General features: G+C 41.1%; 5 protein-coding genes across 8 annotated transcripts in view; 3 read left to right on the plus strand and 2 right to left on the minus strand.

Moving 5' to 3' along the window:
* Positions 1 to 26730, plus strand: part of LOC130696712 (venom carboxylesterase-6-like) — a 44357-nt gene that overhangs the window by 13819 nt on the left and 3808 nt on the right. The gene's annotated exons all lie outside the window — the stretch shown is intronic.
* Positions 60 to 4674, minus strand: LOC130695983 (uncharacterized). Of its 2 annotated transcripts, XM_059495506.1 has the most exons (10): positions 4540 to 4674; positions 4146 to 4450; positions 3886 to 4083; positions 3679 to 3828; positions 3498 to 3617; positions 3281 to 3438; positions 2952 to 3218; positions 1926 to 2155; positions 1050 to 1406; positions 60 to 947 (listed from the first exon to the last, which is right to left on the minus strand). In XM_059495506.1, the coding sequence occupies exons 3-7, from the start codon at positions 4057 to 4059 to the stop codon at positions 2981 to 2983; spliced, it is 840 nt and encodes a 279-aa protein (XP_059351489.1). In that variant the 5' UTR covers positions 4060 to 4083; positions 4146 to 4450; positions 4540 to 4674; the 3' UTR covers positions 60 to 947; positions 1050 to 1406; positions 1926 to 2155; positions 2952 to 2980. The 2 variants fall into 2 exon arrangements, with proteins under 2 accessions (XP_059351489.1, XP_057375032.1); XM_057519049.2 differs by lacking the exon at positions 1926 to 2155.
* Positions 4806 to 6990, plus strand: LOC130695988 (ADP-ribosylation factor-like protein 4C). Its single transcript, XM_057519054.2, has 4 exons — positions 4806 to 5397; positions 5461 to 5545; positions 6091 to 6141; positions 6233 to 6990. The coding sequence occupies exons 1-4, from the start codon at positions 5239 to 5241 to the stop codon at positions 6568 to 6570; spliced, it is 633 nt and encodes a 210-aa protein (XP_057375037.1). The 5' UTR covers positions 4806 to 5238; the 3' UTR covers positions 6571 to 6990.
* LOC130695973 (transmembrane protein 184B-like) lies at positions 12983 to 16081 on the plus strand. Its single transcript, XM_057519034.2, has 9 exons — positions 12983 to 13143; positions 13421 to 13660; positions 13732 to 13988; positions 14054 to 14221; positions 14310 to 14479; positions 14864 to 14976; positions 15043 to 15174; positions 15245 to 15329; positions 15392 to 16081. The coding sequence occupies exons 2-9, from the start codon at positions 13430 to 13432 to the stop codon at positions 15739 to 15741; spliced, it is 1506 nt and encodes a 501-aa protein (XP_057375017.1). The 5' UTR covers positions 12983 to 13143; positions 13421 to 13429; the 3' UTR covers positions 15742 to 16081.
* LOC130695968 (zinc finger protein 628-like) lies at positions 17246 to 25146 on the minus strand. Of its 2 annotated transcripts, XR_009002524.2 has the most exons (9): positions 24543 to 25146; positions 24360 to 24445; positions 22959 to 23484; positions 22849 to 22928; positions 21489 to 22145; positions 20900 to 21079; positions 20009 to 20813; positions 19722 to 19895; positions 17246 to 17527 (listed from the first exon to the last, which is right to left on the minus strand). XR_009002524.2 is itself a non-coding variant. In XM_057519027.2 (8 exons), exons 3-8 carry the CDS (start codon positions 23281 to 23283, stop codon positions 19780 to 19782), a joined length of 2163 nt encoding a protein of 720 aa, XP_057375010.1. In that variant the 5' UTR covers positions 23284 to 23484; positions 24360 to 24445; positions 24543 to 25146; the 3' UTR covers positions 17246 to 19779. The 2 variants fall into 2 exon arrangements, 1 of the variants encoding a protein (XP_057375010.1); XM_057519027.2 differs by having other exon boundaries at positions 17246 to 19895.

The raw sequence follows: 26730 nt of genomic DNA on the forward strand, positions 1-26730 counted from the left end.
TCAGAAGAGTGGATCGTGTAACGAGCTGCTTTAGAGTAAACAAAATATAAAAATAGGTACAACAGAACAAAAACATACTGTATAAATCACGCATCAAACGGATACAGAGTTTTGCAAGGACGGCGTCAACGTGGAGACAATGCGTTATACAAAATTAAGAACCATTGACGACATTTAAACCTTGACTAGCGACTCAAACGCGCACACTTTTCTAGCTACGACAGTTATACAACAATTTCTTGTGGTAAAGAAAAACATGTAACTGAAGATTGTGGTTACGAAGTTTTCTTTTACCTGGTCCCATTGCAATTTTATAATGCGAAGCTGAACAGATGTGACATTATTTACAAGTTCCAGTAAGACACAATTTAACAACAGTGGGATATGAAGTTCAATAAACAAACTGAGCTGTAACGTTCAGTTTGTCACCGTCGAATCACATCACCATTATTTCGGCAAGGTATAGTTGATGAATACTTCAAACTTCCTCCTATCCTCTTGTAACAAGGATGATCATTGGGTTGAAAGTTTGGCGGAAAAAAAAGGTGGCATCAAATGCAATTAGGTCCGTCTATGAAAGATGCTGTGCGCTTGGCATACTTTGCGGAAACGATACTCGCGCACAATCCGATGAACGCTTAAACAACATCGTTCCGGGAAGTGCCAGTATCGATCGCTGGGCAAGACGTTCGACTGGAGAGTTGGCTGTTGACAGGCACTCCCGAATCGGGCAAAGTAACTGACACCGAACATGAGTACGGATGTAAAAAGGCAGCTGGGGAGATTCTGACAGCCTCGTCGTAAGATGGAGGTTTACATCCAACAGCAGTTTCGTAGTCTGGTGGTTTAGTGGGAATATTTCCTTGCTGGTGCTGGTGGAATGAATCGCCATTTTGAACGGAAACGGCTATGACATGTATGTTGGGTTCTGCGCTACACGATGTATCCTACAACGAACGGTGGAAAGAGGAGAGAAAAATCAATGATCCAAGTTAACAATGTTATAGACTAGGTCAGCCATCTCAGAGCAAAAAATAAATAGCACCAACCTGATTGGTGGATGGATCGCTGCATCTATCACGTATGGTTAGCCAACGGCAAAGCGCAATGCAGATGCATAAAGCTCCAGCGACGACGCATCCAACGCCCAAGTAACGAACCGGTGCAAAATAGTGCTGAGCAAAACCGATCCAGTTGCAAAGGGCGCCTACCAGCAGCAAAGACAATCCATAACGATACATTCTCCGGAACTGTGCTCGTTGATAATCTGAACGACCTCTCGTTGGGGAACATTGGCTAGATCTTTGCTGATGACTGAAGGTAAAATCATGAGGTTCAGATCGTGTGCCTCTTTGTTGGAGAGCTTCAGCTCGTTGCAAACCAATCATATCGCCAGTTGGTGTCATCTAAATACCAAATCACAAATTCACATGATTAGTTTCTAGTCATCCGCATTATGCAACGGAACTCTCTTGAGACGGTTGGTGACATTAAGCAGCTGTTTGCTAATTAATTCGTTTCGCGACAGGTAAATATTAACCAATAGATTTTAGATAGCCTTGAGGAAATAACATCCACATCATGGGCTGAAAATGAGTCGGTAATTAACCAATTCCAAGGTCCAACAGGCATATCTGGCACTCTACCATATCGGGGCGGACGTTATGAGTGAATTTTAAATAGCAACTTGAATCGTTTAATTACCCACGCAGTGTTTTTTTTTTGCTGTTGTTGTGACGGATTTACGTAGTAAACTGGGTTGCTAAAGAAAATAATTGATTTTTGGACCCTCTAGCTATACCAGCAGTACGTGTATACACGAGACTAAAAAAACCTTTCAGCTTCAGTTCCCCTCCTAGAAATTTTTGTTGAGGACGGCTCGTACCGTTACAAGCTTAGAAATGTGAAGAAAACTTTACAGTTACCTAGTAGCGACAAGTTGGCTAATGCAGACTGGATGACAGAACCGAATAGAAAGCTGGAAGAAAGTTATTTCTGGGATGAAGCGTGCTCATCCAGTCACGAAACACTGATCTGTAGAAAAGCTTCCGCTCCGGCCGACGACTCGAAGGTAACTGAAGGTTAGACATGTATAGAACATTGGAACGCCCCCACGTTCACCATAGAGACGGTGAGAACTCCTGACCGCAAGTCTCTGCATTAACCGCGAAAATAATAAAGAAATTACGAAAACAAAATTTATTTACCAAATTCAGCCGGATAGGACCTGAACACTATGCAATGCGTTCTGACGTCAATGGACCACTACCGGGTTATCCAAAACAACGCGTACGCGCGCACACAAACACACAAAAACAGTGGTCTCAGAAGATTGAATCGTTGGCTGATGAAACTGGATAAATTCGCTCAGCAGCCTTTGACGATTCTCATCAGAATACTAATCATCTTTTAACAGTATTTCACATACGATTGCGAGACGTATTTAGTAATAACCAACGTCTTTTACATGGAGAAGCGACTTACTAACGTGACTTTATTAGAGCATGAACGTCCTTACGACCAGCAGTAGTTAAACGATGGCCTTTGTTTATGGTCGTTGCTGAGTCGATACGTTATTGATTACGACGCCACTAGTCAAGTGTTTGGGCAAGTCTTGTGAATCACGAACTCATGGGATATAGTAGTGACGTCATGGTACTACCATTCTTTTCAGTTTTCGTTATGTACATATAACTGATGACGGTTTCCCGAACTTTGTTCCGTATTTTCCACGTTCTAACGCTCATTCCAAACTAATGAAAAGTCCATCATCTATGGGCGCTAAAACAAACAATGGCCTTGACTACGGTGGATCATGGCTGCAAATAATACTCCATAGATGGCAGTATCGTATTTTTAAAAACTCTGAAATTAACCGGATATAAGAATTTCGCTGTTTCTCGTAAACGCTGCGACAAACTGGGAAAATATTTTGCAATGATTTTACTTACGCAACTATATCTTCATGTCCATACTTTCGTTATGCACGTTTCCATAGGAGACGTAGAGCGTTTCCGTCTTCTTTCAGACAGAGGTCCGTAAAGGCATGCGCAGCTAGAATCGCATTAGAAACATTTTCTCTCCAAAGTTCATCCCTAGTCCAGATTCTTTTAATCATTTCTGGATTACTCCAACTGAGTTGGCCGTAGTGGTCACTACCGACTTCTAGGCTACCCATGTTTTCCCATCTATTGTCCAGGACATATCCAACATCCGACCTGTATTCAAATTTAATTAATTTACTGATTCATCTGAATAGAACAAGTCAGTTTAGGCTTACCTTCTAATCATTCTCTGCACAATGTGCTGACTAGACACCCTTTCATTTCCTACTTTCAGTTTAAAAAGTTTCAATATGGCCTTGGGTTGGATGTAGAAGACTTTACTTAAAGAGTCATCAGGAACAAAATTTTCATTCAAAAGTGTGTACAACATTGCCTATAAATTTTCCATAATTACCTAGGTGGTAAATACAACATAAAACGAAATTAGTTTACCTGAAATGTCAAAAGGTTGATTCCCATATCACTGTTTGACTTAAAACCTCCTTTAGTCCACAATTTTTCTTCTAGCACAAACAAGTCACTGGGCGGGATTAATTCTTTGACCCTGTGGACCTATGTAAAAGAAAACAATTAGTTTTATGAAACAGAATTATAAATGAGAATTATGTTATACCAAGTCAAGGATAACAGATGAGCAAGCTTTAACATCTTCACTAAATAGTGGATAGGTTCCACAATCAACTACCTCATTTAAATGAATGTCTAGGACAGCCCATGTTGCAGCTATTGGTGTTACTTCGATCCCAGTTACCAACTGTGCGGTCTATTACTAGATAAAATCAGTGAGGTGAATCTGTGTGAATATTTTTACAGCTCTTACAAGTTGTTTAGTTCCAACGAGGGGTGAAACTATTGCCCATTTTTTCAAGGCACTATCATTTAATTTCTTTTTCATTGTGATAGTGGCTGTATCCTCTGATTTTATCCCCAACTGTTTTGATAAAATACTCTTCATCAATACCCTATTACATAAGAGCTTCTTTGACGAAATCATGTTGGCTTTTATCTTCGCTTCAGCCTGCAAAAAACGACGTTAAGTTAGACGCGGTGCACTGAGCTTCTTGTTTTAACAGTTTTTACCTTCGGTGCGGATCAATGACTCGTTCACTGAGCACGTGTTACGCTCACGGGCTCCTCCAGTCGGAATCCTCGATCAATGGACGTTAGCCAACATTTAACAGAAGAACTCGGCCAGGCTTTCAACTTTACTGTGTGGTATTTAAAGAATCAAACGACAGAAACCACAACTTCCTCGTGAAAATTTCGTGTACTCTCTCAATCCTACAACCTTCAACGTGTGGGATTTCGTATTCAGCAACCGCAAAGCAGACGACCACAAAAGTTCGAATACCGAGTTGAATTACCTGTTTGATAGAGGGCACGGTCTGGAAGGCAGCCAAATCATTTGAATATGAGAACATGATCCATCCCCTGAATAAAGAACATCGTAAAAAAAAAAATGGGGAAATCTTACCAAAGTACTTTCGGATATGAGAGGCAACCTTGACAGAGAAGACATAACAGACAGGAAGCAAGTTTTTTATGTGTAGATGGATCAGGTCTCTCTATTTTGAAGCTTTAGTAGCCCGACCGTTAGATGGTGTTTCTCCACCCAAAAAAATCAATGAAAGAAAGAGGGAGGAGGATGGGAAAGTGCTGCAGGGCTGACAATAACCGCCAACTTCTCCTCTCCCTGAAGCTACCGCCGAAGTTGTCGAGTTTGTTCCAGTGCTCAGCTCATTTCTTTTTCAGTTGAGCACCATGATTTCCAGTCGAGCGGACGTTCATGGCCAAGTCTCCTCGATTCGGCCGTCATTTGATCGACAGTTGCTGTTGTGAAAATTGTGTCCCAGTGTGTTTGTTCCGCCATTTGTCCCCAAGTGTCTTCGGCGTCTCTCGGGCTTCAAAACGTTGGTGAAAGTTAAAACAGTGAAGCAAGAAAAAAAAACCAGCACTCTGAGGAATACAGTTGTAATGACACATCAACGTTTCATTTTTTTGAAATGAGCAAGTGCTATTAGTTGGTGAAGGGAAGTGAAAAAGAAGGACATCCGTCACTGTCGTTGGAAGTATTGCAGACCAGAAAATGGTTGCCTAACGTTTTATCTCTTTTTGTGTGTGTGCCGTGACACGAGAAAAACTAGACAGTGAATCTGATTTATGCATAAACGCTATGGGAGCCAATATGGGCAAAACGAATGGTGGTTCCCTGCTGGAGAATCTGACGTTGCCGTCGACTCATCCGACGCTGCACATCGTCATGCTCGGCTTGGACAGCGCCGGCAAGACGACTGCTCTCTACCGGCTAAAGTTCGATCAATACGTCAACACGGTCCGTCTTTTTCCTTTCCCAATCTTCTTATGAAATGTATCTAAAAATAATTCTTTTTAACAGGTTCCAACGATAGGCTTCAATTGCGAAAAAATCCGAGCCTTGTCAGGCAAAGCCAAGGGTACTCAGTTTCTAGTCTGGGATGTAGGTAAGATATATACAAATTATGATGGCAATCTGTGTGTGAACCCACTTTGGAAGAAAGTTTTTTTTTTTTTTTTTGGTGAAAAAGGAGAAATTGTTATTATTATTCAGTGAGGGGAGAAAGTTTAGAAGACGTCTGGCATATACTTGGATGCACTCTTGTCGCTTCAAAGAGATTCAGAATAAATCTTTGTAGCATCTGACAGGCTTAAAATAGGCTCTACAGCACACACACAAAAAGGCAGAATACTTAAAAAGGTTCTTGCATTTTTCAACAGGCTATCGTCGGTATAATACCGTTTGATTGATAGACATTGATCGGCTATGCCAGTGTAGAATACTTGTCGAGTTTCCAAATTCGGTTTGAAAGTGGAATAAATTTGCGAGGCCCAATGTTATATCGAACATGGACATTTGTTATGTGAACCTTTCAACTGTTTGCAAAGTCCCTTTAAAGAAGCAGCACTGTTGTCTATTGCGCTGAAAACGTTACTAGCATAAATCGATTCTGACAGCCACTTGATATGTTGATATTTCTTTCCCGCGCAGGTGGGCAAGAAAAGTTGCGGCCTTTATGGAAGTCCTACACTCGTTGTACAGGTATGCCAAACAGCGTACGGGACTTGTTTGAATAATAAAACAAAAATCAGGTTCTTTTTCGCTAATGCCCGGATAACCTTGTGCCCGTTAGATGCCATCGTGTTTGTCGTCGACAGCGTCGATGTGGAGCGAATGGAAGAAGCTAAAATGGAGTTGATGCGGACGGCCAAGAGCCCGGACAACAGTCAAGTCCCCATTCTAATCCTGGCAAATAAACAGGACCTACCGGGTGCTCGCGATCCAAAAGAGATTGAAAAACATCTAGGACTTCACGAACTCGGCACCGGCCATCTGTACCACGTCCAGCCGGCCTGCGCCATTACTGGTGAAGGTCTCGACGACGGACTCGATATTCTCTACGAAATGATTCACAAACGCAAGAAACACTCAAAAATGACGCGAAATAAAAATAAAATACCCACCAAATAAGTACGACGGAAATATATTTTGGACAAAGGAAGGATCCACGCACCAAAGACGTTGCCTGGCAGCAGCATAACACGGCATATATATATAAATAACAAAACAAAAAACGGGATTGTGGTATTATTTTTCCGCTCTCTTGGCTTCTATCCTTTTGCTGCTCATCACGTGTGCAAAAAAAAAGAGGAAGTTGAGAAACACTTAAAGTCGTGTATTATTTTGACTCTTTTTTTTCTTGTACAATTGTAAAAGTTTTGTTCTTTTTTCTCTGTCGTGTCTTCACGTGTGTGTGTGTGTGTTTCGTTTGTTTGTACATGTAAAAGCGTGCGTGTTGTAAAAGCCAATGTGATACGAAGAAGAAAACGGCAAAAAAAAATAATAAGATAAGGATATACGAAAAGAAAAAATACAGTGTCTGTTCTTTCATTTTGTTTATAGACATAAACTATGGTCGCATGCATAATTTATTTTAATTGCACGTCTCTGTCCTCTGGCTGATTTGCATCTCACTATAGGGTCGAGAGAAAAGGAAAAGCTTGTGTTTTTTTTTTTTACTGATTAAAGCAGACGCCCACTTGTATTCACGCGGGATTCCACCCATTCACCTTGGATCCCAGGTGGATCTATCGATAGCTATAATGACGTTACTGAACTTTTTTTTCTGTATCGCTCTACAACCAACTTTCTAAAAGAAAAAATCGTCTTCCTGTCAAACGGTCCCTGTCAAGTTTGGAAATAGAAAGAATGGGAAGTCCCGGTGATTTACCACATCCCCAACACGTTATAGCACCCAAAAGAAGAAGAAGAAAAAAGCTATTCATCTTGTTAAGTCTCATGCTGTGCCAAACAATACGCCATTTTAGGGTTTTCTATTTTTCTTTTTGTACGACAAAAAAGAAGAATTTAGCACGCAGTACAACGAGATGATATTTCAATATCTCTTTCCGGTTGATGGCAGCTATGTATATCAGCTGGTACCAGCTGCTTTTTTGGGGGATGGGCTTTTCTTAGTATCCCGACTTTTTTGTTTACACGGATGGTTTTTAAAACAAAAAGAGCAGATAAGAAATACCCTTTTTTTGGGGGAGGTTGAAAAAAAAAAAGATGACGATTGGGTTTGGCAACTCATGACTAACCAGCTGTGACATGTAAGCTGCTTTTATTTATGTCTTGCGGGCAGGAAGAGGAGACCAGACCTAGATGTTGGTAAGTTAACGAAATCGAATCCGTTTGCTGCCTTTAAAAAAAGTCCGCCCTAGTCGCCATCGTTATAGTTTGACTGCTGCTGATAATATAACAACTCCCCCCCTTCTTCTATCCTTCTTTTAAGGCTTGTGTTATATTGACTTGAGAAAAAAAAAAATGGGGGGCTCGGAACCAGTCTGTCGCTTTAAATTTCGTTTCTTATCTATTCTTTTGGTGTACAATTTCTTCCTAGACTGACAATCCCATTATGTTGGTTATATCCCTCATATACGCAGCTATTCTTTAACCAACGAGGCCTCATTGATGAAAAGACTCCAGCAATGGGCTCTTCTATACATATACATGTACACACACAATACACACAAAAGAATGGGAAATAATACAAGCAGACCTCGTCACGGGTTCTTTTTTTTTTTTGGGCTACATCCGCTGGATAACTGAATACATCCAGAAAAAGAATGGGGAAAAAAAAACAAAAATTGGGGAGAACTTTTAAATGCCGTAGCAACGGGCGCGGCACGATAGACTCGGGATGTTAGGACGCACACCCTTAGCATTAATCTAACGTTCCCAAGTGTTGGGGTCTCTCCCTTTTGCCCGTGGGCTTTATTTCATGCTAAGATGAACGCGAAGAAAATTAAACAAAAAAACGAGGGGCTTATAAAGACTTTTAATCAGCAAGAAATCTTTCCCTGATTAGATCCGGGCTTCGGGAAAAAAACGATTGGTCAGACGTCCGTGACGGATACGGGTGATTTGCATAGACGCTCGCTATTTTTTCCCCCAAGTGTACACGGCCCTGGACTATTGGCTCTTTATTGATGACAAGCACTTGCGTATACACGAAAAGAAGATGAAGCTATAATCAAGCGCCTCTTGTTATAAACGCCGACTCTAAATCACGAATTTTTCTACAAGATAGAAGAGATGAACTCAACAAAAGAGGGGAGACGAGGTTCACTTCATCGTGAGCCGTTGGGGGAATGTTTGATTGGTTTAAGACTAAAAAAAAGTCGGCATCTCTTTCTTTCAAAAAAAGAGTGTAGGTGGAAGAATCTACATCCCTATCAACGTCAAATATTTTGTGACAAGACCACCACCGGCCGTGTATAATTTACGGACGGGACTCGGCGGGATTGTTTACGACACAAGAGGTGCGGCTTTTGCCGAGCCGCTTATTATGAAAAGAAAACGATATTGATCCTTGAGTGTATCTAAAACGTGGACACATTTTCCCTTTCAAAAATAGTTTTTTCGAAAAAAGAAAAAGTTCCATGGGAACAAAACAAAACACTGTCTGTTAAAAGGTTTTCTGTAAAAAAAAAAAAAATGTTTTTCTGACCGCATTTGGGTAAGAAGAAATGTCGATTTGAAAAGAACGCCATGTTTGGTTATCGCGCGCTTTAGGTCACGTGACTGACCCGCGTCTTCAAACGAACTCGAAGAGCAATTAACCTACATCCAAGAAGTTGTGCTTGACGTCGTGTTCTGAAACTATGACCGTATAACTGAAACAAGGAATAATAATAAAAAGGAAAAAACCGTTAAGATGAGAACTATAGCTCAATTGGAAAAACGGTTGAACCCGTTTTAACCAGTGTGCACAAAAACAACCAAGTTTAACCCTCGTAAAATAAAAAGGGGGGCCTTTCTTTGACAACAAAAAGGGTTTTTTTTTAGGTGAAATTTCACCCCCTCTACCTGTAAGTTGACGATCCATCAACTTTGACTCGTGTTTATAACCTTCGACTAGTTGTTCCAAGTGAAACTGTGAGAGGTTTGGAGAGAGAAAAAAAAATCAATGTGATTGTTTTTTTCTCCCTTTTTTTTAACATGAAAAGGGAAGAAACAAGTGGGGCCCCCCAACTGAGAGCATCACCTCCAAGTTCCCCCCACCTGCTATCTTCTAGTTAGTATACCTGTTCAAAGAATAAGAGAGGGGAAATGTTCCCTTCAAAATGGTTTAAACTTTGTTTTTGTTTTTTTTAGTCTGAAACATTTGCCAATTACGGAGATTTCTTAAAGCTTTGATTTATTTTCGGAGAAACGATGAACGATAGTACGACGACCTCAGCAAACAACAAAATGACTCTACTTGAATAAACAGGGAAGTCTACCATATGGCATCAAGTAAATTGCCTATCTGTTTAAACGAAAACGACTAAAAAATCGATTTCAAGTATAACAGGATTTTTTTTTGTTTCTTTAACATCCAACCTAACCGGTAAAATTAATTGGTGAGCTCGTCGTGCAATAATCTGTTTAAAAATGCTAAAAACAAGTAGTAAACTTTTATATGCGAGTCTCTCATTTTTTGCTACAATTTGAGGGGGGTTTTGTTCGCGCAGACGAAAACAATGTAACATTATCCTTTTACGGCTACATTACGGTAATTAACGCACATAAAAGGATAAATCAGGGACCCAAATTTTTTTTTGGAAATTTTCAAGTTGCGTCAACGTTTGCTACACGAATTCGGCACACGCGTTTCAATCTAGTCCGAGTTTCATTTTTTTTTTTAAAGAAAATGGCGTATATAATCAGAAAAGACCATATAAGTGAACGAGTAGCGAGTCGGACGAATTGGGGCTATCCATAATTATGGGACGGGGTAGTTACGTAAAGAAAAAAAAAACCAGTCAGAAACATTTTTTTTTAGAATGTCTTTCCACTTGCCATGTTTGAGGTGAAAAACGAAAAGTTAGCTATCATGTCTCAAGGTTTCGCTACGTTAACTAATTAGTCTTGACAATTAATACAAGAGATAGCCTTTTCTCATTTTAGAAACGTTCACAAATTCGTTCCACGTCCAAAAAAATCGATGAAAACTATAAATTTGAAATTGACTTTAAAAAAAAAAAAAAATTCAGAGAGAGAACCATCAACGAGGCTTTTTGTCGATACTTTGAAAGTCGTAACGGTCGTAATAAAAAAAAAGAAAAAATCACATCTATTCGGCGTTTGTATACAATCCAAGAATGGCGACTCTTTTCGACCCAGGTGTTTTGTTGTATGGGGGAGAAAAAAGGCAATGCTGACCTGGTTCCAACAAAAGACTCTGTTGAATAGCAGGTTGCCAGTCAAACATAAAAGAGATTCCATCACATGAACAAAATTTTCTTGTTTAGAACCTGTTTGAACGCAAACGTATTCTATGGGTTCTTTTTCGCCTACGTCAGAGCTCGTAAGTTGATGATGTGGCGTGCGGTTTTCCAGTTACTATCTAAGCATATCTACGTTTCGAAAGAGAGAAGAAGAAAAAAAAAGGAGAAAAACTTGTAAAATATTTCTTGTAGACACGACAGATACCGCCCTTTTCAAGAGAGAAACAGTTAATTGAATTCAAGCAACGGTGTAGACTTTTTCTTCCTTTCGATCGCCGTTGACTGTGAACTCTTTCAAAAGTTCATGGGCCTCTTAAATTTCAGAAGAAAAAAATAAATTTAATGTACCGTTTGTTTTGTTTTTTGATTTTTTTTTTTTTTTTAGAAAGCTTTCCCCCCCTGGCTTTATTGGTATCGTCTGTCCTGATTGCAAAAATGTCTATAAAAAAAATACCAATCGATGTGTTACGAAAATAAACCGTCGGAAGTGGGTCAATGGGCCGCGATGTGAACAGCCGCGTGAAAAAAAAAAGCACTGACCGTACTTGTTTGCATTGTTTTCAATTCCGACCGGCCTCTTTTTTCTCGGTCGGTATGCACAACGAAAACAAATTTTTGAATCAAAAGGGTTTTTTTTTTTCCTGTGTGCTTCGTGATGAGATATGGAGATGATGGGCTTAATTTGCATATGCGCATCGCATTCCGTTACCGTGACGCAAAGAAAAAGTTCCAATCATCACAAAAGAAATCTTTTCTGGTGATATTCTTTTAAAGATTATCACACGCATAGAATAACATTCTGGTACGAGGGAAAAAAAAGAAAGAAAAGGTAATAAAAGAAATCTTTAGCACTCCCCCTAGTGTAACAGTCTCATGTATAAACAGACGCCATATCGGAAAAGAATAAGGATGGAAGAGAAAAATGTAAATGACCCTGATTCAAATAGCCACGCGCACGCGCAGACAATAATAGACTTAAGCCGTCACGAATTTTTTCCATTTCCTTCTTCCTCGAGAAGAATTTAGCTGAAAGCGAAACAAATTTGATAATCAAGTTTTACACACACACACACACACACTCGTATGCCAGTCCATCAATCCTTGACCATTTCAAGTCTCAGACATTATTCAGAGGTTATATACATGCCATCTTTTGGAAAAAAGGATTTAATAAGACAGCATGGTCCATTGGCAAATGGATAGCTTTTTAAAATGGCATTATATGAACAGATATCAGTTTTTTTCATATCGAAAATGAGTGGCCATTTGGCATGTTAGACGAAAGGCTCGCCTCCGTTTGGTACAACTTTAACACACCATCTACACACATCGTCATGATCGTAAAAACAACCGACAAAAGTATCGGAGCGAAAAAAAAGTGCAACTTGATAGGGGAAAAATGACTATCTAGCAACCAAGGGCTCACGACGTCAGGCAACGGCACGAAAATATGGAGGGGGGAAAATCACGTAAGCACAACAAGCAATGGGTAATTTCGGTTGTCGTGAGAACACCTACCTGAATCGTAGTATTGGCTTGAAGCCAACAGCAGTGCTATCTTCCGACTTGCGTGAGAAATCTTCCCGATCCATTAAAAAGGAAAAGATAAAAGTAAAAGAAAAGGACGAAGACCTCCTGGTCGACAGATGTGAAACGCATGGCCCCCACACCAGCAGTCGACATCATCAAGGCAATTGTTTTTTTTTTGTTTTTTTGCTACGTTGAAAGAAAACAAAAATGAAACCAAAAGTTGTCGAAAAAATGTTGTGGCTGATGTGGGATTTGTAGATAAGTTGTTAAAACGATGAAATAAAAAAAAACATTCGGTAAAGCTTTTTGACATATGTAGGCTCTTGCGTCGGTCGATCGATAAAATTTCATTAGATAAAGGTGACACGTCAATGTTGACTTTGCTCTTGCGAAAGAATAAGTTGGCCTTGCAGGATATCTCGTACGGTCAACGGAAAAAAAACAAACATGTGGGCTCATGATAGGACAACTGGTCAAGTCCTGAGAGAAATAACTGAAAAAACTAGAGAGGAAAAACGAAATGTCAGTTGAAGAGTTCCCAAGACGTATTTGCCGCCATGTTGCCAACGCGGCCTGCGTCACGATCGTTCACGAAGGACAGTCTGGAGTGTATAGCAGATAAAGAAAAGAGACCTGATTGCTTCATCATAGTACTACACTGAAAAAGTGAAGGGGGGGTACGAGACAAATAATGCACTTCGAGTTCATCAGCGTTCGTGTTGTTGATCTCTTCTAAGTCGTGAGTATCCTGCACTATTACAATAGCTAGAGCGAGAGAATGACCGACTAATTGTTTGAAATCTCAGCCAAACACCCAAGTTGCTGTCATCTTTTCTTTGTAAGCCAATAATTTATGTGTGGGCCGACGCTGACGTTGCTCCATTTTCCTCCACTTGTTCTGCTCCGAATATTTGTTCGTGTGGATGATAAGAAAACAATCAGTCGGCCATTTGCTCGCCGCGCGTGATTGGATAGCAAAAGAACTACAACAATCTATTGTCTTTTGCTCAACGTAGAGTGGAAAAATGACAACAAGCTTCAATGCCACCACAAGAGACTGGAATGGGACTACAATTCCTGCAGTGTATGATACCACAGTAGCTTCGAGTGATGTTGACTACAATTCCAGCATCTTACCAAACACATCTTCAACTGCATCACCTCATCACCACGATTCCATTTGGTTGATGTCTGCGTCAGCCCAAGGAATAGCGGGAGTGTTCGTCTGGGCAGCTGTGTTTATTACTTGCCATCAGGTTTGTTTAAGTTTGATTAAACACGAAGAGTGTGGTTGCGTTCATTGTTCTACAACTTTTCTCTCTTGCAGATATATCAATATCTGAGATTTTACACTCACCCTTCTGAGCAGCGTTGGATAGTCAGGATTCTCTTCATTGTACCAATCTACGCTCTTACTTCTTGGTTTTCTCTTCTTTTCTTCCACAAAAACAGCTACTATGTGTATTTCGATACATTCCGTGACTGCTACGAAGCTTTCGTCATTTACAACTTCTTGAGTCTCTGTTACGAGTATCTCGGAGGAGAGGGGAATATCATGAGCGAGATTCGAGGGAAACCCATCCGGTATGTGCGTTGTTGTCATTACGTTTGATCACTATTCATCATTGTTTGTCTATTTCGTTGCGTAGGTCGAGTTGGTTCTACTGCACCTGCTGTCTATCTGGTCGTCAGTATTCGATCGAATTCCTTCGATTCTGTAAACAGGCCACGCTTCAATTCTGTGCAGTCAAACCTTGCATGGCTTTTGTGACCGTTATCCTACAATCGCAAGGGCTATACTCTGACGGCGATTGGAGGTACGTATCTAATTACCTATTCATGATTTGTTCCCTAGCCAACCCCTCTCTGCCTTTCCATTGATTGATGGATTTCTTTACGATCTAGCCCCCAGTCCGGCTATCTGTACATCACCATCATTTACAACGTCTCCATCACGCTGGCTCTCTACGCTCTCTTCCTCTTCTACTTTGCTACCAAGGATCTACTCACACCATACGATCCAGTCTTGAAATTTGCCATCATCAAATCGGTCATCTTCTTGTCTTTCTGGCAAGGTAACAACTGGTCAGCGTGTGTGCGTATCGTTTTCATTGTGAAAATATTTGGCCTAGAAAACCACAGGTTTGTTCCCATGATCGTAAAAATCAACTGGAAAGTTCTCTGGGCAACATAATAAGGCCCATAAGTGATGAGATATGATCTCAAGAGTTTTTAAAAGAAAAGCTGGGCGGTGAGAATATTTCGAAAACTGCTTGGGAATAGTCTGACATTATATCTCCACCCACATCCATTCTGAATTTAGTTCGGCCACGTCGATCGTTTTTTCAAACCCTTTACGATTTAAAGAGATAAATGTAATCGTTTGTTGTGTTAAAAAGGGAAGCCTTAGCTGATGGATGTTATGTATTGAAAAACTTTGTGTGTGGTCTCTCGTGCAGGTGTCTTGCTGGCCGTGCTGGAAACTTTGGAGATTATCTCTCCGATCTACGCAGCCGATGGCAGTGCTTCGACCAACGCTGGAACCGTCTCGGCTGGCTACCAAAACTTCCTGGTATGTTTTATCTGCAAATGAATCGATTCCATTTTCATCACCGATTTTCATTGCTCTTCCGAATAGGTATGTATCGAAATGGGTTTCGCTGCCGTGGCCTTGCGCTACGCTTTCCCCGTGACGGTTTACGCCCAGAATTGTGCTACTGATTCACGCGGTCGCACTGTCACCATGCAGAGCATTTCCAGTAGTTTGAAGGTATTTGTCACGTTGTTATCACTTGAAAGCCCACCTGATGTAAACTGATTAAAATTTTATGGGAGCTTAGGAAACAGTCAATCCAAAAGATATCATGACGGATGCATTTCACAATTTTCACCCACAGTACCAACAGTACACTCAATACAGCGCCAGTACGTTATTTTTATCATGTTCTTATCTAGTAGATGACATCATGTTGTATGTGAATCATTAGGTGGATCGGTATCTCGTGGCGCTGGTGGACGGCCAAGTCGTAATGGAACGTTTGACACTGACGAATCGGGGCCTGCCATTCATCGTACGACCCCTACTCTTCATCCGGCACCTTCGACATCGAATGCAATCGCTTCTCCTACAGTTCCCGTCAATTCAGGTGGTGCTGCTACATCTTCATTTTCGACTACTATCGCTGCTACTAATGCAACTTCTGCTACTGCTGCTCATTCTTCAACATCGTCAGCCCCCGCCCAGTCAGGCAATGGAGGTCCTGTTGGAGTGCCGCCATCGCGTCTCGCTTACACGGAAAAGACAATGCTACTCAGCTCGGACGACGAGTTCCAGTGAGCTCTTAAAGCCCCGTCATACACAGGAACAACAACTAGACACAGACACACGTGAGGGATACACACTAGTGTCCCGCCATTTCGATGACACCTACACTTACATAATATTATCGTTCTTGTTGTTGTTGGGCAATCACACACACATACACAAAAGACACTTATATCTTTTCTTTTTTTTTAAGGTAATACCGCGTCATCCCCCCCCCGCCCTTTTCTCGAATGTATTTGTAATAATTTCCCTCTTTTCATTTTTTGTTTACTTATTGTTTAAGTTCCCTCCGGGTAAACGTACTATATGTAAACGGTATATATTATAAATATATTATTCAGTGTTGAGTGTATTTACCTGTTTCTTTTTCTTGTTTGTTCTTTCAAATGTTCTCGTCAAGCGTGTCATAATTTATTGGATAACGAAGACGCCATTTTTTTAGAGCTGTTTTTCACTTTTTTTCGTTGCATGCCATTTTTTATTATTCTGCAATACCAATTTTTTTATTTTTTGGCACTGAAACGAGTTCAATGTCAAAGCCACCCATGCACTACATCACTCGCAATCATAATTACCGTCTTCAACTGTTCTTGATTATTATTCAATAATTTTTTTTTGTTCATTGTGTTTATCAAACCAGAAAAACGGGGTTGTGTCCCAAAATAATGGGCACGACATTTTACGAACGGGACTGGAAAAAAAATGTTACTATTCATTGTGATTGAAGAACACGATCGTAATACACAGGGCGAACAAAACCAGTTGAGAGATAATTTTAAAAGTAAAAAAAAAAAAAATAAAAAACCGTTTTTTTCAGTACTACCATACCAGGAGGCACGGACACCGACCGACTCTTCGTAATGGGTTAGAAGGCCGACCGGTAGGGTTCGGACCCAGTTACCTGCCAACCAGTTTGCTATCGGAACGTACTGGCGCGACATACATAGTGCCTTTTGGCTTATCGCCAGTACCTTCCGGTTGCAATCCCCAGGTAATCAGGACAGACTCTTACCGGTCGTTTTGCAATTTTACTTCATTTATATTTGATTTAATGACCAAGTGAGATGATGACAAACGGATTTGCACGTTCTAGTGTATTCGAAGCCACGTGGCAGTGTTATTTGTGAATCCGCAACAGCACTAGGATTGTTTTATTTATTTTTTTTTTTTCTTTTCCTTTCGACATATTTTTTTTTCTTTTTTGTAAACATTTTCTTTTATTTCAATTTTTTTCTTTTCTTTTACCGCTCATTCGTGTACCTTGTAGACCTTGGGAAATTAAAATAAAAAAAAAAAAAGAAAAAATGCATGTGTGGAGGGAGGGTGTGTGTTTAACTTCCGCGACACCGTGCGGATGAGAATAAGGGCAGGCGAAGGGACACAACAACAAAAAAAAAAAAATGTTTAAATGACAAATCAAACAGGGAAAAATATTCAAAAATCAAAAGAATTACTCATACATTCAAGCACGTAATCATGATCATAATCAATATATGTATATGTTTAAAAAAAAAAAAAAAAAAGACTTTAACAACCAAATTAACAACAAGATAAAAATAAGAGAACAAACATGAACGAAATTATTAAAGAGACACATAAGATCAATCGAACCAGCGGGTGACGTCATCAACAATCATTTGAATTTTCTTTCACATCATTTTCATTCTTTAGCGATTCTCTTTTAATTTTAGCTTTCTTTTCAAGGCAGAGTGTACGTATACAAAACGTGGCGGACGCGATTCATTCTCTTTTTTTCATTTTTTTTTATCGGTTTCTTCTCTCCTCCTCCTTTCTCCTTCTTTTCCCTCAACAAAAAATGATAAAAAAAAAACGCTAAATTATAATTTTAAAAAATGTCTCAATATTTAGGCCTATAGTAGTTGATCGAATAAAAAGAAAAATTGAGACACAGTTACAACGTGGGATCTTGCCCTCCGATTAAAGAAGAGAAAAATATTTCAACGATGGAGAACAATTAGAATTTCGGTGTGTCTGTTTTGTGGGTGGTGGATGTACAGAAATTTTCCAAAAACGAATGGGGGGAGGGGGACCATTGTCGTGATTTTTTTTTTTTTGCTTCCTGTCGGGTTACAAACGTGATGACATCACAGTCGGGAGTGTGTTTTTTTTCCGTTTGGAAGAGTAGGGTTTGATGAAAATAACAGAAACAATTAACAGGTTTTGTTTTCGGTTGAGAATCAGAAGAGTTTTTTTTGAAGGGGGGAAGAAATTGACGTTTAAATGGGAAGAATTTCGTTTTTCAACATATGCCATCGACTATACATATATATATATATATATAAAAGTTGCCTAACCCTATTTTTATATGTATTTCGAAAAAAGATGGAAAATGTCTTGTTCGGCCAATTTTTATGTCTTTGAAATATTGTTCGGCTAAAAATTAAAATTTTCTTTTGAAAAAAAAAAAAAAAATGAAGATGTGGAATATTAAACATCTTAAAAAAAAAATTCGACAACGTTGCCCAGTGAATTTGAATGAGAAGATGAAAAAGTCGGAGAAATTCAAAAATAAAAGTAAACCGTCATTTTGTTTGTTTTTTCACCTCTTTCGTATCACAAAGCGACAATGAAAGATTTACAGTTCCTCCATCCACACACCAGCCGAAACCCATTTCGAAAAATAAAATGCATTTCTTTTTCTTCTTTAACTTGTAAAACCGAGCGAAAAATTAAAACCTACATGGCACCCCGATTTAAAGAAAAAAAAAATGTTTCTCAATTGTAGAAAACGTCAACAACACAAAGTTGCTACTAAAATAGCGCCAGATTCTCTTCTGATTGAACGAGAAAAAAATTTTTTTTTTCATCTGGAAGCCATTTTCCCCCTTTTTTTTTTGCGTCTTTTGAGCTGCATTTGGCGGGTTGAAAGCTAATTGCGAAAAAAAAAATTCAAAGTTCAAAAAAGAAATGAATCACTTCACTCCGATTTTCCTAGCGACATATAAACTGAAAAGCGACATTTTCCTTCTTCGATTTGTCACGAAAAAAAGGAAAATAACAAACAAAATGTGTATCTAAGAAAGACAAATTTCTTTTTTTTTTGCAACGAGAAACTCTTTTGGCATGACACACACGTCCCCGACTCCGATCGATACTTCCGTCTGCCTCCTAGTTGATCGATCCGTCTACTTTGATTCTCGTAAAAAAAAATGTCTAGACATTTTCAAATAGTGGAGGAACATGCGACAATATAAAAAAAGGACCTGCACTTTTTCTATCCCTTTCAATTAATGTTCTCTCTTTTTTTTTGAACCCATCGGTTATTGGAGAAAGGAGAGATAACGAGAGAAAGAAAAAACACCCTGCAAAACGATGATGAAAAAAGAGGAAAAAATAAGGAACAACAATAAACCAAACACACAAGGATTTAAAAAATCCTAGCTTTTCGTCAATGTGTCGTGTTCCTATGTCAGTTCTTATTTTTTCGTACTTTTTTCTCGTATACTCTGAACGCGACACGGAAAACAAAAATCCCGGACGATGGGAGAGAAAAGAGAGTTTGAAAAATTGTTTTCATAATTGATATTCATTAGAAAAAAATTATTATTTTTTTTTTATATATACGCCCACATATTTCGGGATTATTATTTTTCTTGTTTGAAAAGAAAAATTTTTAGAACCTGTTAACAATTTTTAATGATAGGAACATGGCCTGAAGGCTGTTTTTTTTCTAATTTTGTTATGATATTATCATGAAATTTTACAGTTTTCTAGCCGACGAAAACTGTTTTTACCGGTGTGGCACACAGCATTTTTCTTTCCCACAAAATAAAAAAAATGGGGAAATGTATTTAAAAAAAAAACAAAACACAATTCTCCCATTTTTAATTTGTTTTTTTAACCCTTTTTTGTCCCTCTAAATGATTTGCATATCAGCCGCCAGTTTTTGCGGGGAAGGAAAAACGTGTTTGAAAAAAAAAAGATCAATACAAAGAATAGAAAAGAGAAGTTAAAAAAAAAGAGATATATACTTTTATCGAGTTGTCGGAGGAAGGAGGGTCATATTTAGCTGTCGTGAAAGTCTTCTGCTCACGGGACGCTGTCTTTCTGGACGTTTCCATTCACGGTGTAGTTGGTTGCCATGCTGTTGTTAGGGACGCACTCCTTGTCCATATGTCCGCCCATCTGATTGTGAGATGCTTCACCTACGAAAAAGGGAGACATTGAAATCGACCCAAAACACGTTAGAACAATTTTGGCCGGTGGTCGAGCAACTAAATTTGTGTGTGAAGCCTTTTACCAGAATTCTATTAGTTACCCAAAGCATCCGATCGGTATTTGGCTGCGTGCTGTTCGGCCATTTTGTTGTTGCCTCCGCCGCCGTACATGGATTGGCCCATGGAGCCGAGGCTCAACAAATCGTAGTGATAGGGCCGGTGAGGAAAGGGTACGAAATGATAGGGTCCGGAAGCCGGAGCAGCGGCCGCGGCCGCTTGGTGGTGGTGGTGATGCCCGTGATGAGTCAGGTAAGTGGGCGGTGCTTGTTGAGATGATGATTCATGAGCCAGTTCAATGCGGCTAGCAGGAGTGTCGGCCATCCGCTCAGGAGACGCGGAAGCCGTGCCAGCCGGAGTAGGAGCGCCCGATGCGGCATTGTTATTATTATTGTTATTATTATTGTTTTGTCCAGGACGAGTCATCATGTTGATAGGGAAGGGAGATGTTGCCCGATCCTGGGTCGAGATCCCGCCGGCGCCAGGCGCCAACACGCGGCTGAAAGTCGCCGGACGGTCAGAATTGTTCAATTTGACTCTCAACAATCCTTTGGCGTTGTTGCGCCCGGCATTGGACCTCATCGGCCCACCACGAGCTTCGGCCAGCAACTGCTGCTGGTCGTCCTCAATGTGCTTTTTGAAATGTTTCTCCATCGAGGCCTGGTCGACGAATTTCTTCTTGCATTTGGCGTCCGGGCAAGAGTAGGGACGTTTGCCCGAGTGCGTTCGGATGTGCTGATTAAGTATGGCCTTCTGCCGGAAGCATTTAGTGCACTGCGGGCAAACGTACGGCTTCTCGCCCGTGTGGATCCGGATATGCTGGTTGAGTATCGCCTTCTGACGGAACGCCTAACCGACCCATTCAAATTTCAAAAAAAAATTATTATTATTTCAATAATTCGACGTTGCCAAACTTCTCATGCGCGTGAAAATACCTTTTCGCAGTAGGTGCATCCGTAAGGTCTTTCATCCGAATGGATCCTTAAATGTTGCACTAAATGAGACTGTTGCCGAAAGCGTTTGTGACAATCTGGGCAGTCGAATGGCCTTTCGTCTGTGTGGGTCCTTTCATGTTGGGCCAGTGTGGCTTTTTGTTTGAATCCGCGCCCACAGACCTCCAAAGAGAAAAAAATAAAAATAAATATGTGCATACTTGACAACATACATATTAAGCATTCCGAGAAGCAATCCGTTGCAAGATATGAAAAATATTCACAACACAAAAACAAAACAAAAAAACGATGGTCACTGTAAATTAGACAAGATGGATTATCTTTTTCTGAGAAGTGATGACACAATCACGCTAACTGAATGCTAATCAACTCAACGAAAAAAAATAAAGGAAAACCAGTTGGCAAGAATAAAAATGGATGCAAGGGAAAGTGGCCCTTAAACGCAACGAAAAAAAAGGGCAATCCAAGACTTACATAATCAAAACAAAAACAGGAAGAAATAATAAAAAAAGAAAAACCAGTTTTTCCCAAACAGTGCCCAAAGGTGTGCGGGATACCAGGGTATTAATACCTGACATCCGAATGAACGTACATCACTGCCGGGTTTGGGTTCTTTCTTCTGTTTGGGTCCGCCAATGCCGCTACCATGTCCGCCACTACCATGCCCGTGCACGCCATGTCCACCGTGCGCGACGTGTCCGACCTGCTGAGCAGCGTGCGCGGCGGCAGCAGCGGCCGCAGCGGCTAATCCGGCCCCGTCTTTCGTCAGGAGGTACGGGGCCGGGAACCCGAGCGGTGTCAATCCGGAAGTGGCCGGACTCTGTAGAGCGCCCAAATAGGATAATTGGCTAGTAGTGGATCCGGGACTGGAAGCCTCTTCCATGACGCTGCACGGCGAGAGCAGCGGGTTGGCTTGGCCGGCACCGCCGGCGGTATTAGCTCCTCCACCATTATCCGAGCTAGAAGCTGAAGATATCCGGCTTCCGGCCGGCCCGCCATCTGAAGAGTGAGGATTGCGTGTCGAGCCCCCAGGTCTTTCTAAAGCCGTTTGCTGCTGTTGCTGTTGTTGTTGTTGTTGCTGCTGCTGCTGCTGTTGGCCGGGATTACAATAGGAGCCGGCCGTACTGACGGAGACGCCCGAGGAGTAGCTCAATGTTGAGTAATCACGGGCAATAGGCATGTAGTGACGGCCCTGGCCGTTCCCTCCGCTCAGAAAGTGCGTCGCTACCTATGTCCAATCACGCAAGCATGTTACAAATCAAGTGAATAAATTACAACATTTAAAAAAATGCGTTTTTCTAGAAAATGACGTAAAAAAAATGTATCTCGTTGGCTAACCGGAAATGTAATCAAAACATTTTTATTTTTCCCGCGTATTTAAATACTACGTAGTTTGACTTGGCTCTCGTTATATAGAATTCCATTTCTCTTGTTGTTTTTTTTTTTGCTTTCTAACGAATACGTTCGCGTTTCTACGAAAAAAATAGGTGATTGCGCACGAGATAAGGAATAAAAGAATTGCCAAGAGAAAAAAAAATGTCACGAGAATGAAGTATAACAAATTGTCATTTCTCAAATTCCCTGATTGTTTTTTTAAGAGGGAAAATAAACTCGTTCGTTGTTTTGAAAAAGTCTTTTTACCCTATACGGCAAAATTATCAAGATACCCACTCGAGAGCCATTTCGATGATTCCAAGAAATCCCAAATCTGGCCAGTGTCGTTCTTTTTTTAAATTAGGTATTCGATTCGAAATATCAAACGAGTGGGACGGTATTATGCCCAGCAGCGATGGTAGTGAGAGTTTTGTTATTATCCCATTTCAAATCATTTTTTTCGTGCTGCGTTTCTCGATTAATTCAATTCCCCCCTTTTTTGCGTGTTACAATTTCAGTCGAATTTCTTAGGAAAGACCACTCCCAATCGAGTTCACCTTGAGGAGACTGTCGTCGTCGGTGAAGGAAGACAGCGGGGCGTATTTGTCCGCCGAGGGGAGCTGATGGCCTCGAGCTCCTCCGCCGCTACCACCACCGCCGCCGCCACCACCACCGCCGCCGCCGCCGCTGCCACAATCGTCTCCATTATTTAAGCGGGCGGACGATCCGGCTGCGGAAGAAGATGAATGGTGATTGGCCGAACGCTGTTGAGGGTCGGTTCCGTTGGTGACGTTATATTTCGGCGGGTTACATTTGTTTGTGTTGCTCCCTCCTTCGTCTCCAGTCACGGCTCCACTGCCGGCTGCTGCTGGAGGCGGAGGCGGCGGTGGCGGAGCCAACGACGACCGCATTCCGCCTCCACTTTGGCCCAGCAAGGTCCGAGAGTAGCCGGCCACCCCTGCCGAATCCGGCCATACTGGATAATTCATCATGGAGGTAGATGTGCGTGTCTTAAACACGCGATTTTCGGGATGCCCTCTCTCCCGATTAAAAGTTTGTTTTTCTTATCACTTTTTTTTGTGGGGGAGGGTTTTGTTTTGTTTAAATCGACTACTGTGTTACCCCATTCACCCGATTCCCCAAACAAAAAAAAAATAAAATAAAAAATAAAATAAGGAACAGCTCACTCCAACCTGTATGAAAGGATAGCAGACAATAAAGAAACAAAAAAATAAATAAATAAAACAAGAAAATGATTAAAAGCAAGTTTTTATGTTTTTCAATAGTCATTAAACATTTCTCTCTAATGGTTTTCAGAGATAGTAATGAATAACGGAGAAAGAAAAAGTTTTTTAGCGTTCGTACCCCCGCAGGCCATCTAGACATATTAAAGCATCGAGTTGGGGAAAGAGTGGGGTTGGAGAGGAAATATACATGTAATACGTGATACATAATGGTGATGAGAGCGCGTTGATGAAAGAAATGTATGTTAAAGGAGAACGAAGCAGCAGAAGAAAAAACGGCGGGAAAAAATCCCGCCGGATGGAAGCTACAGCGCCATTAGCGACATCTACGGTGAAAAATGTCAGTACAGGCTCCCGACCCCCCTCCCTCCTTCTCCCGGGTCAAACAAAAAAAAAAAAAAGATGGGGGGAAAAAAACCAGAAAAAAAAGGGCAGCCTAAAATTGGTTTTGGCAACCTAGAAGTGGCTCGTTTCTTTCTGGGTTTTTTGGTTGCTGTAACCGATAAAAGTGGTTCAGCCATCATGTACTAGAGGTGGGTTAGAACTCTATTATTTCCGTACAGGGTCGTCAAATGATCAATTTCATCCCCGTTATCTAACGATATCGACCTACCACCGCCAAACCGATTGCCAATAATAAAAGGAATAACCTCTTTTTTATGTTTTGTTGTTCAATAGATAACCCAGTTCAACCTTACCCTTGACAACAAAATGATGGGTATCTCAGTCATTGCACGAACTGCACGTGCTGGTCCCAATTTTATTCGACCAAGAGTCAATCACGTAAGAAATGAGGGCTTTGCAGCAATTGAATCAAAACTTACGTCGAGTGATGCAGGCCTGTGCGATTCTGAAGTCTCAGCGAGTTGAATATCCGATCAATCTTGCTCAGTAGCAGCGGCTCCATGATCTTTGTGGGGGCCCAGAGTAAAGCATTAGAAGAAGTAAGTAAAACAAAAAGGAAAACTGCACTAGAAAAAGACACAGACACACAGAACAACACTCACTCATTCACTGGTGATGGCCGCTTTTTCTTTTTTTTTTCGATGATGTTGATGATGTTAATCATTTGCTCTCGTTTGGCTCACAAACACACGAATTTTTATGGTTGTACTGCGTGGTGGTGATGGTGGAGTTGTTGTTTTCTCCACTTTTATTGTGTTGTTTCTCGCATGAAAAATGGCCCCGTCAAAATAAAATGTTTTGTGTGAGGCTCACCAGACCGATCAGGCCTGGGCACAAACCGCTCGCACTGCGGTGGTGGTATGTTGTCGAATGGGGAAAGAAACGTTTCGCAAACAAGAACAAGTCAGCAGCAATGTGGCCCTGTGTGCCGGTGTGGAATATATAAAAAAGAAGAAACGGACACAACAAAGCTGCTACACACACACACACACACAGCGAAAGACATACGGATCTTTTCTTCTTTTCTTTTCCTTCTTCTTCTTTTTTAATAATCAAAAAGGAGCAAGCAGAAAGGGGTGCTTCTCGTCCCCTGCACGACGAACGAGACACAGCAGAGCAGACAGCACAACGGCAGTGAGAGCACACACGGGCAAACGGACGAACGGGTGTGCAGCAACGGACCCGGCCTCGGCACCCAAAAAAAGAAGTGAGACACACACACATACACAGAGAGAGGGGGCAGGACCTCCCCATCCCGCCTGTTCGAAAAAGAAGAGGGTTTGGATTGGATATCCGAACCGCAATGGCCGCCCCTCACCGTGTGTGTAGTTTCCTTCTTTTCTTCACGAGCCCCACCCATTTTGTTTTTCTCGGAAAAAAGGAGAAAAAAAAGTTAGAATAATAGGAATGGACGTCAACTAGCGCCAGGGCTTGTATCCACCACGAGAGCTTCCTTTTTCCATTAGCTTTGGCGAATGTGTGCTTTGATGAATATCAAAACCTAAAAGTTGGCCATTTTTTTTTCGCCTAGCAATGGCGAGTGCAGTAACAAAACTACTCGCCTTGCATTATGCAAATAGATAGATGGCGTTGCTTGAGCATGACCAGACGATTCGATCGAAACTGCTCCTGCTGTATGGCCTTGGAACTGACTTTTTTCCCCCCATTATTATTATTTTTTATTTATTTATTTTTATTTTATTCTTTCACTTTTTCTTGCCGGTCTCCTTGCCTCCTTTTTCATCAACCTCCTCTTTCTTTCCCTCCTCCATCCATCTATCGACTTCCTCGAACCGCCGAAGGATGGGTTTCCGCAACACGTCTGTGCGACGCTTTGGCCTTGATCGCTCATACCGCGCGATTGTGATCCATTTCCGAGTAAAATCCCGCACAGTGACACACCTCTAGCTCTCTAGGTGTGTCACTTTAGATGTCCATCAACGTCTAGATAAGAAACGACGACGATTCTTCAACAATCCGAAGAAAAGGGAAAAATGAATAAAAACCTGTTTCAACGTCTTGTTATGCAAACGCGTCCGTTCCTGTGTTGATCTTGTCGTGTCATGTAGCCAGTCTCCCTCTATCGTCCTCTCTTGTGCAGGGCAGCATAAAAGTTGACGTAATTTGTTTTCACGTGACTACGTAGAAAGTGAAAGACAAAAGACACACAAAAAAAAAGCCGGTTCATCCTCTTGTTTCGAGCCGTTTTCATTTTTACTTATTTATTATTATTATTTTTTGTGGTCAAAGTTTTCCGATTCCAACAAATAATTTTTCTATTTCTTCATTTGTGGTGGCGGCAATCCAGCAGACGAAACCGCAGGGGAAAAAATGGTCGCCATTCGCTATCGTCATCATCATCTAGTTGGATGGATATGGGCCATATTATCGTTCTTCTTTCTTATTTTTACATGTTTCATTGGATTATACAAAGATACTAAACATACTGGACCCGGGAATTCGCTTTCCAATGAGGACACATACACAAGAGTCATTACGGCTAGTTTTTTTTCCCCCCACTTTTTTTTTTGTGTGTGTACCCTTTCTTCAAGATGGATAGCTCTGGGGCGGATGTCTTTTTTCGGTGCAAGTTTGAAAGAGTGCTGGAGGCTGGGCATAGGAGGGGGAGAAAGAAAAAGCCGTTCGTCACGCCGAAAGGAAGAACACACACAAAAAAACATGGGATAGGCGCCATCTTCATCCGAACGAAAAGTTTTTTTTATCCACACAGAGAAAGCGGTTCAGACTCCGACTCGAATCCGCTCCCCCTTCACTCTCTCCTCTTGTGTG

This window comes from Daphnia carinata, chromosome 5, assembly GCF_022539665.2.
Source record: "Daphnia carinata strain CSIRO-1 chromosome 5, CSIRO_AGI_Dcar_HiC_V3, whole genome shotgun sequence".
Lineage (NCBI taxonomy): Eukaryota > Metazoa > Arthropoda > Branchiopoda > Diplostraca > Daphniidae > Daphnia > Daphnia carinata.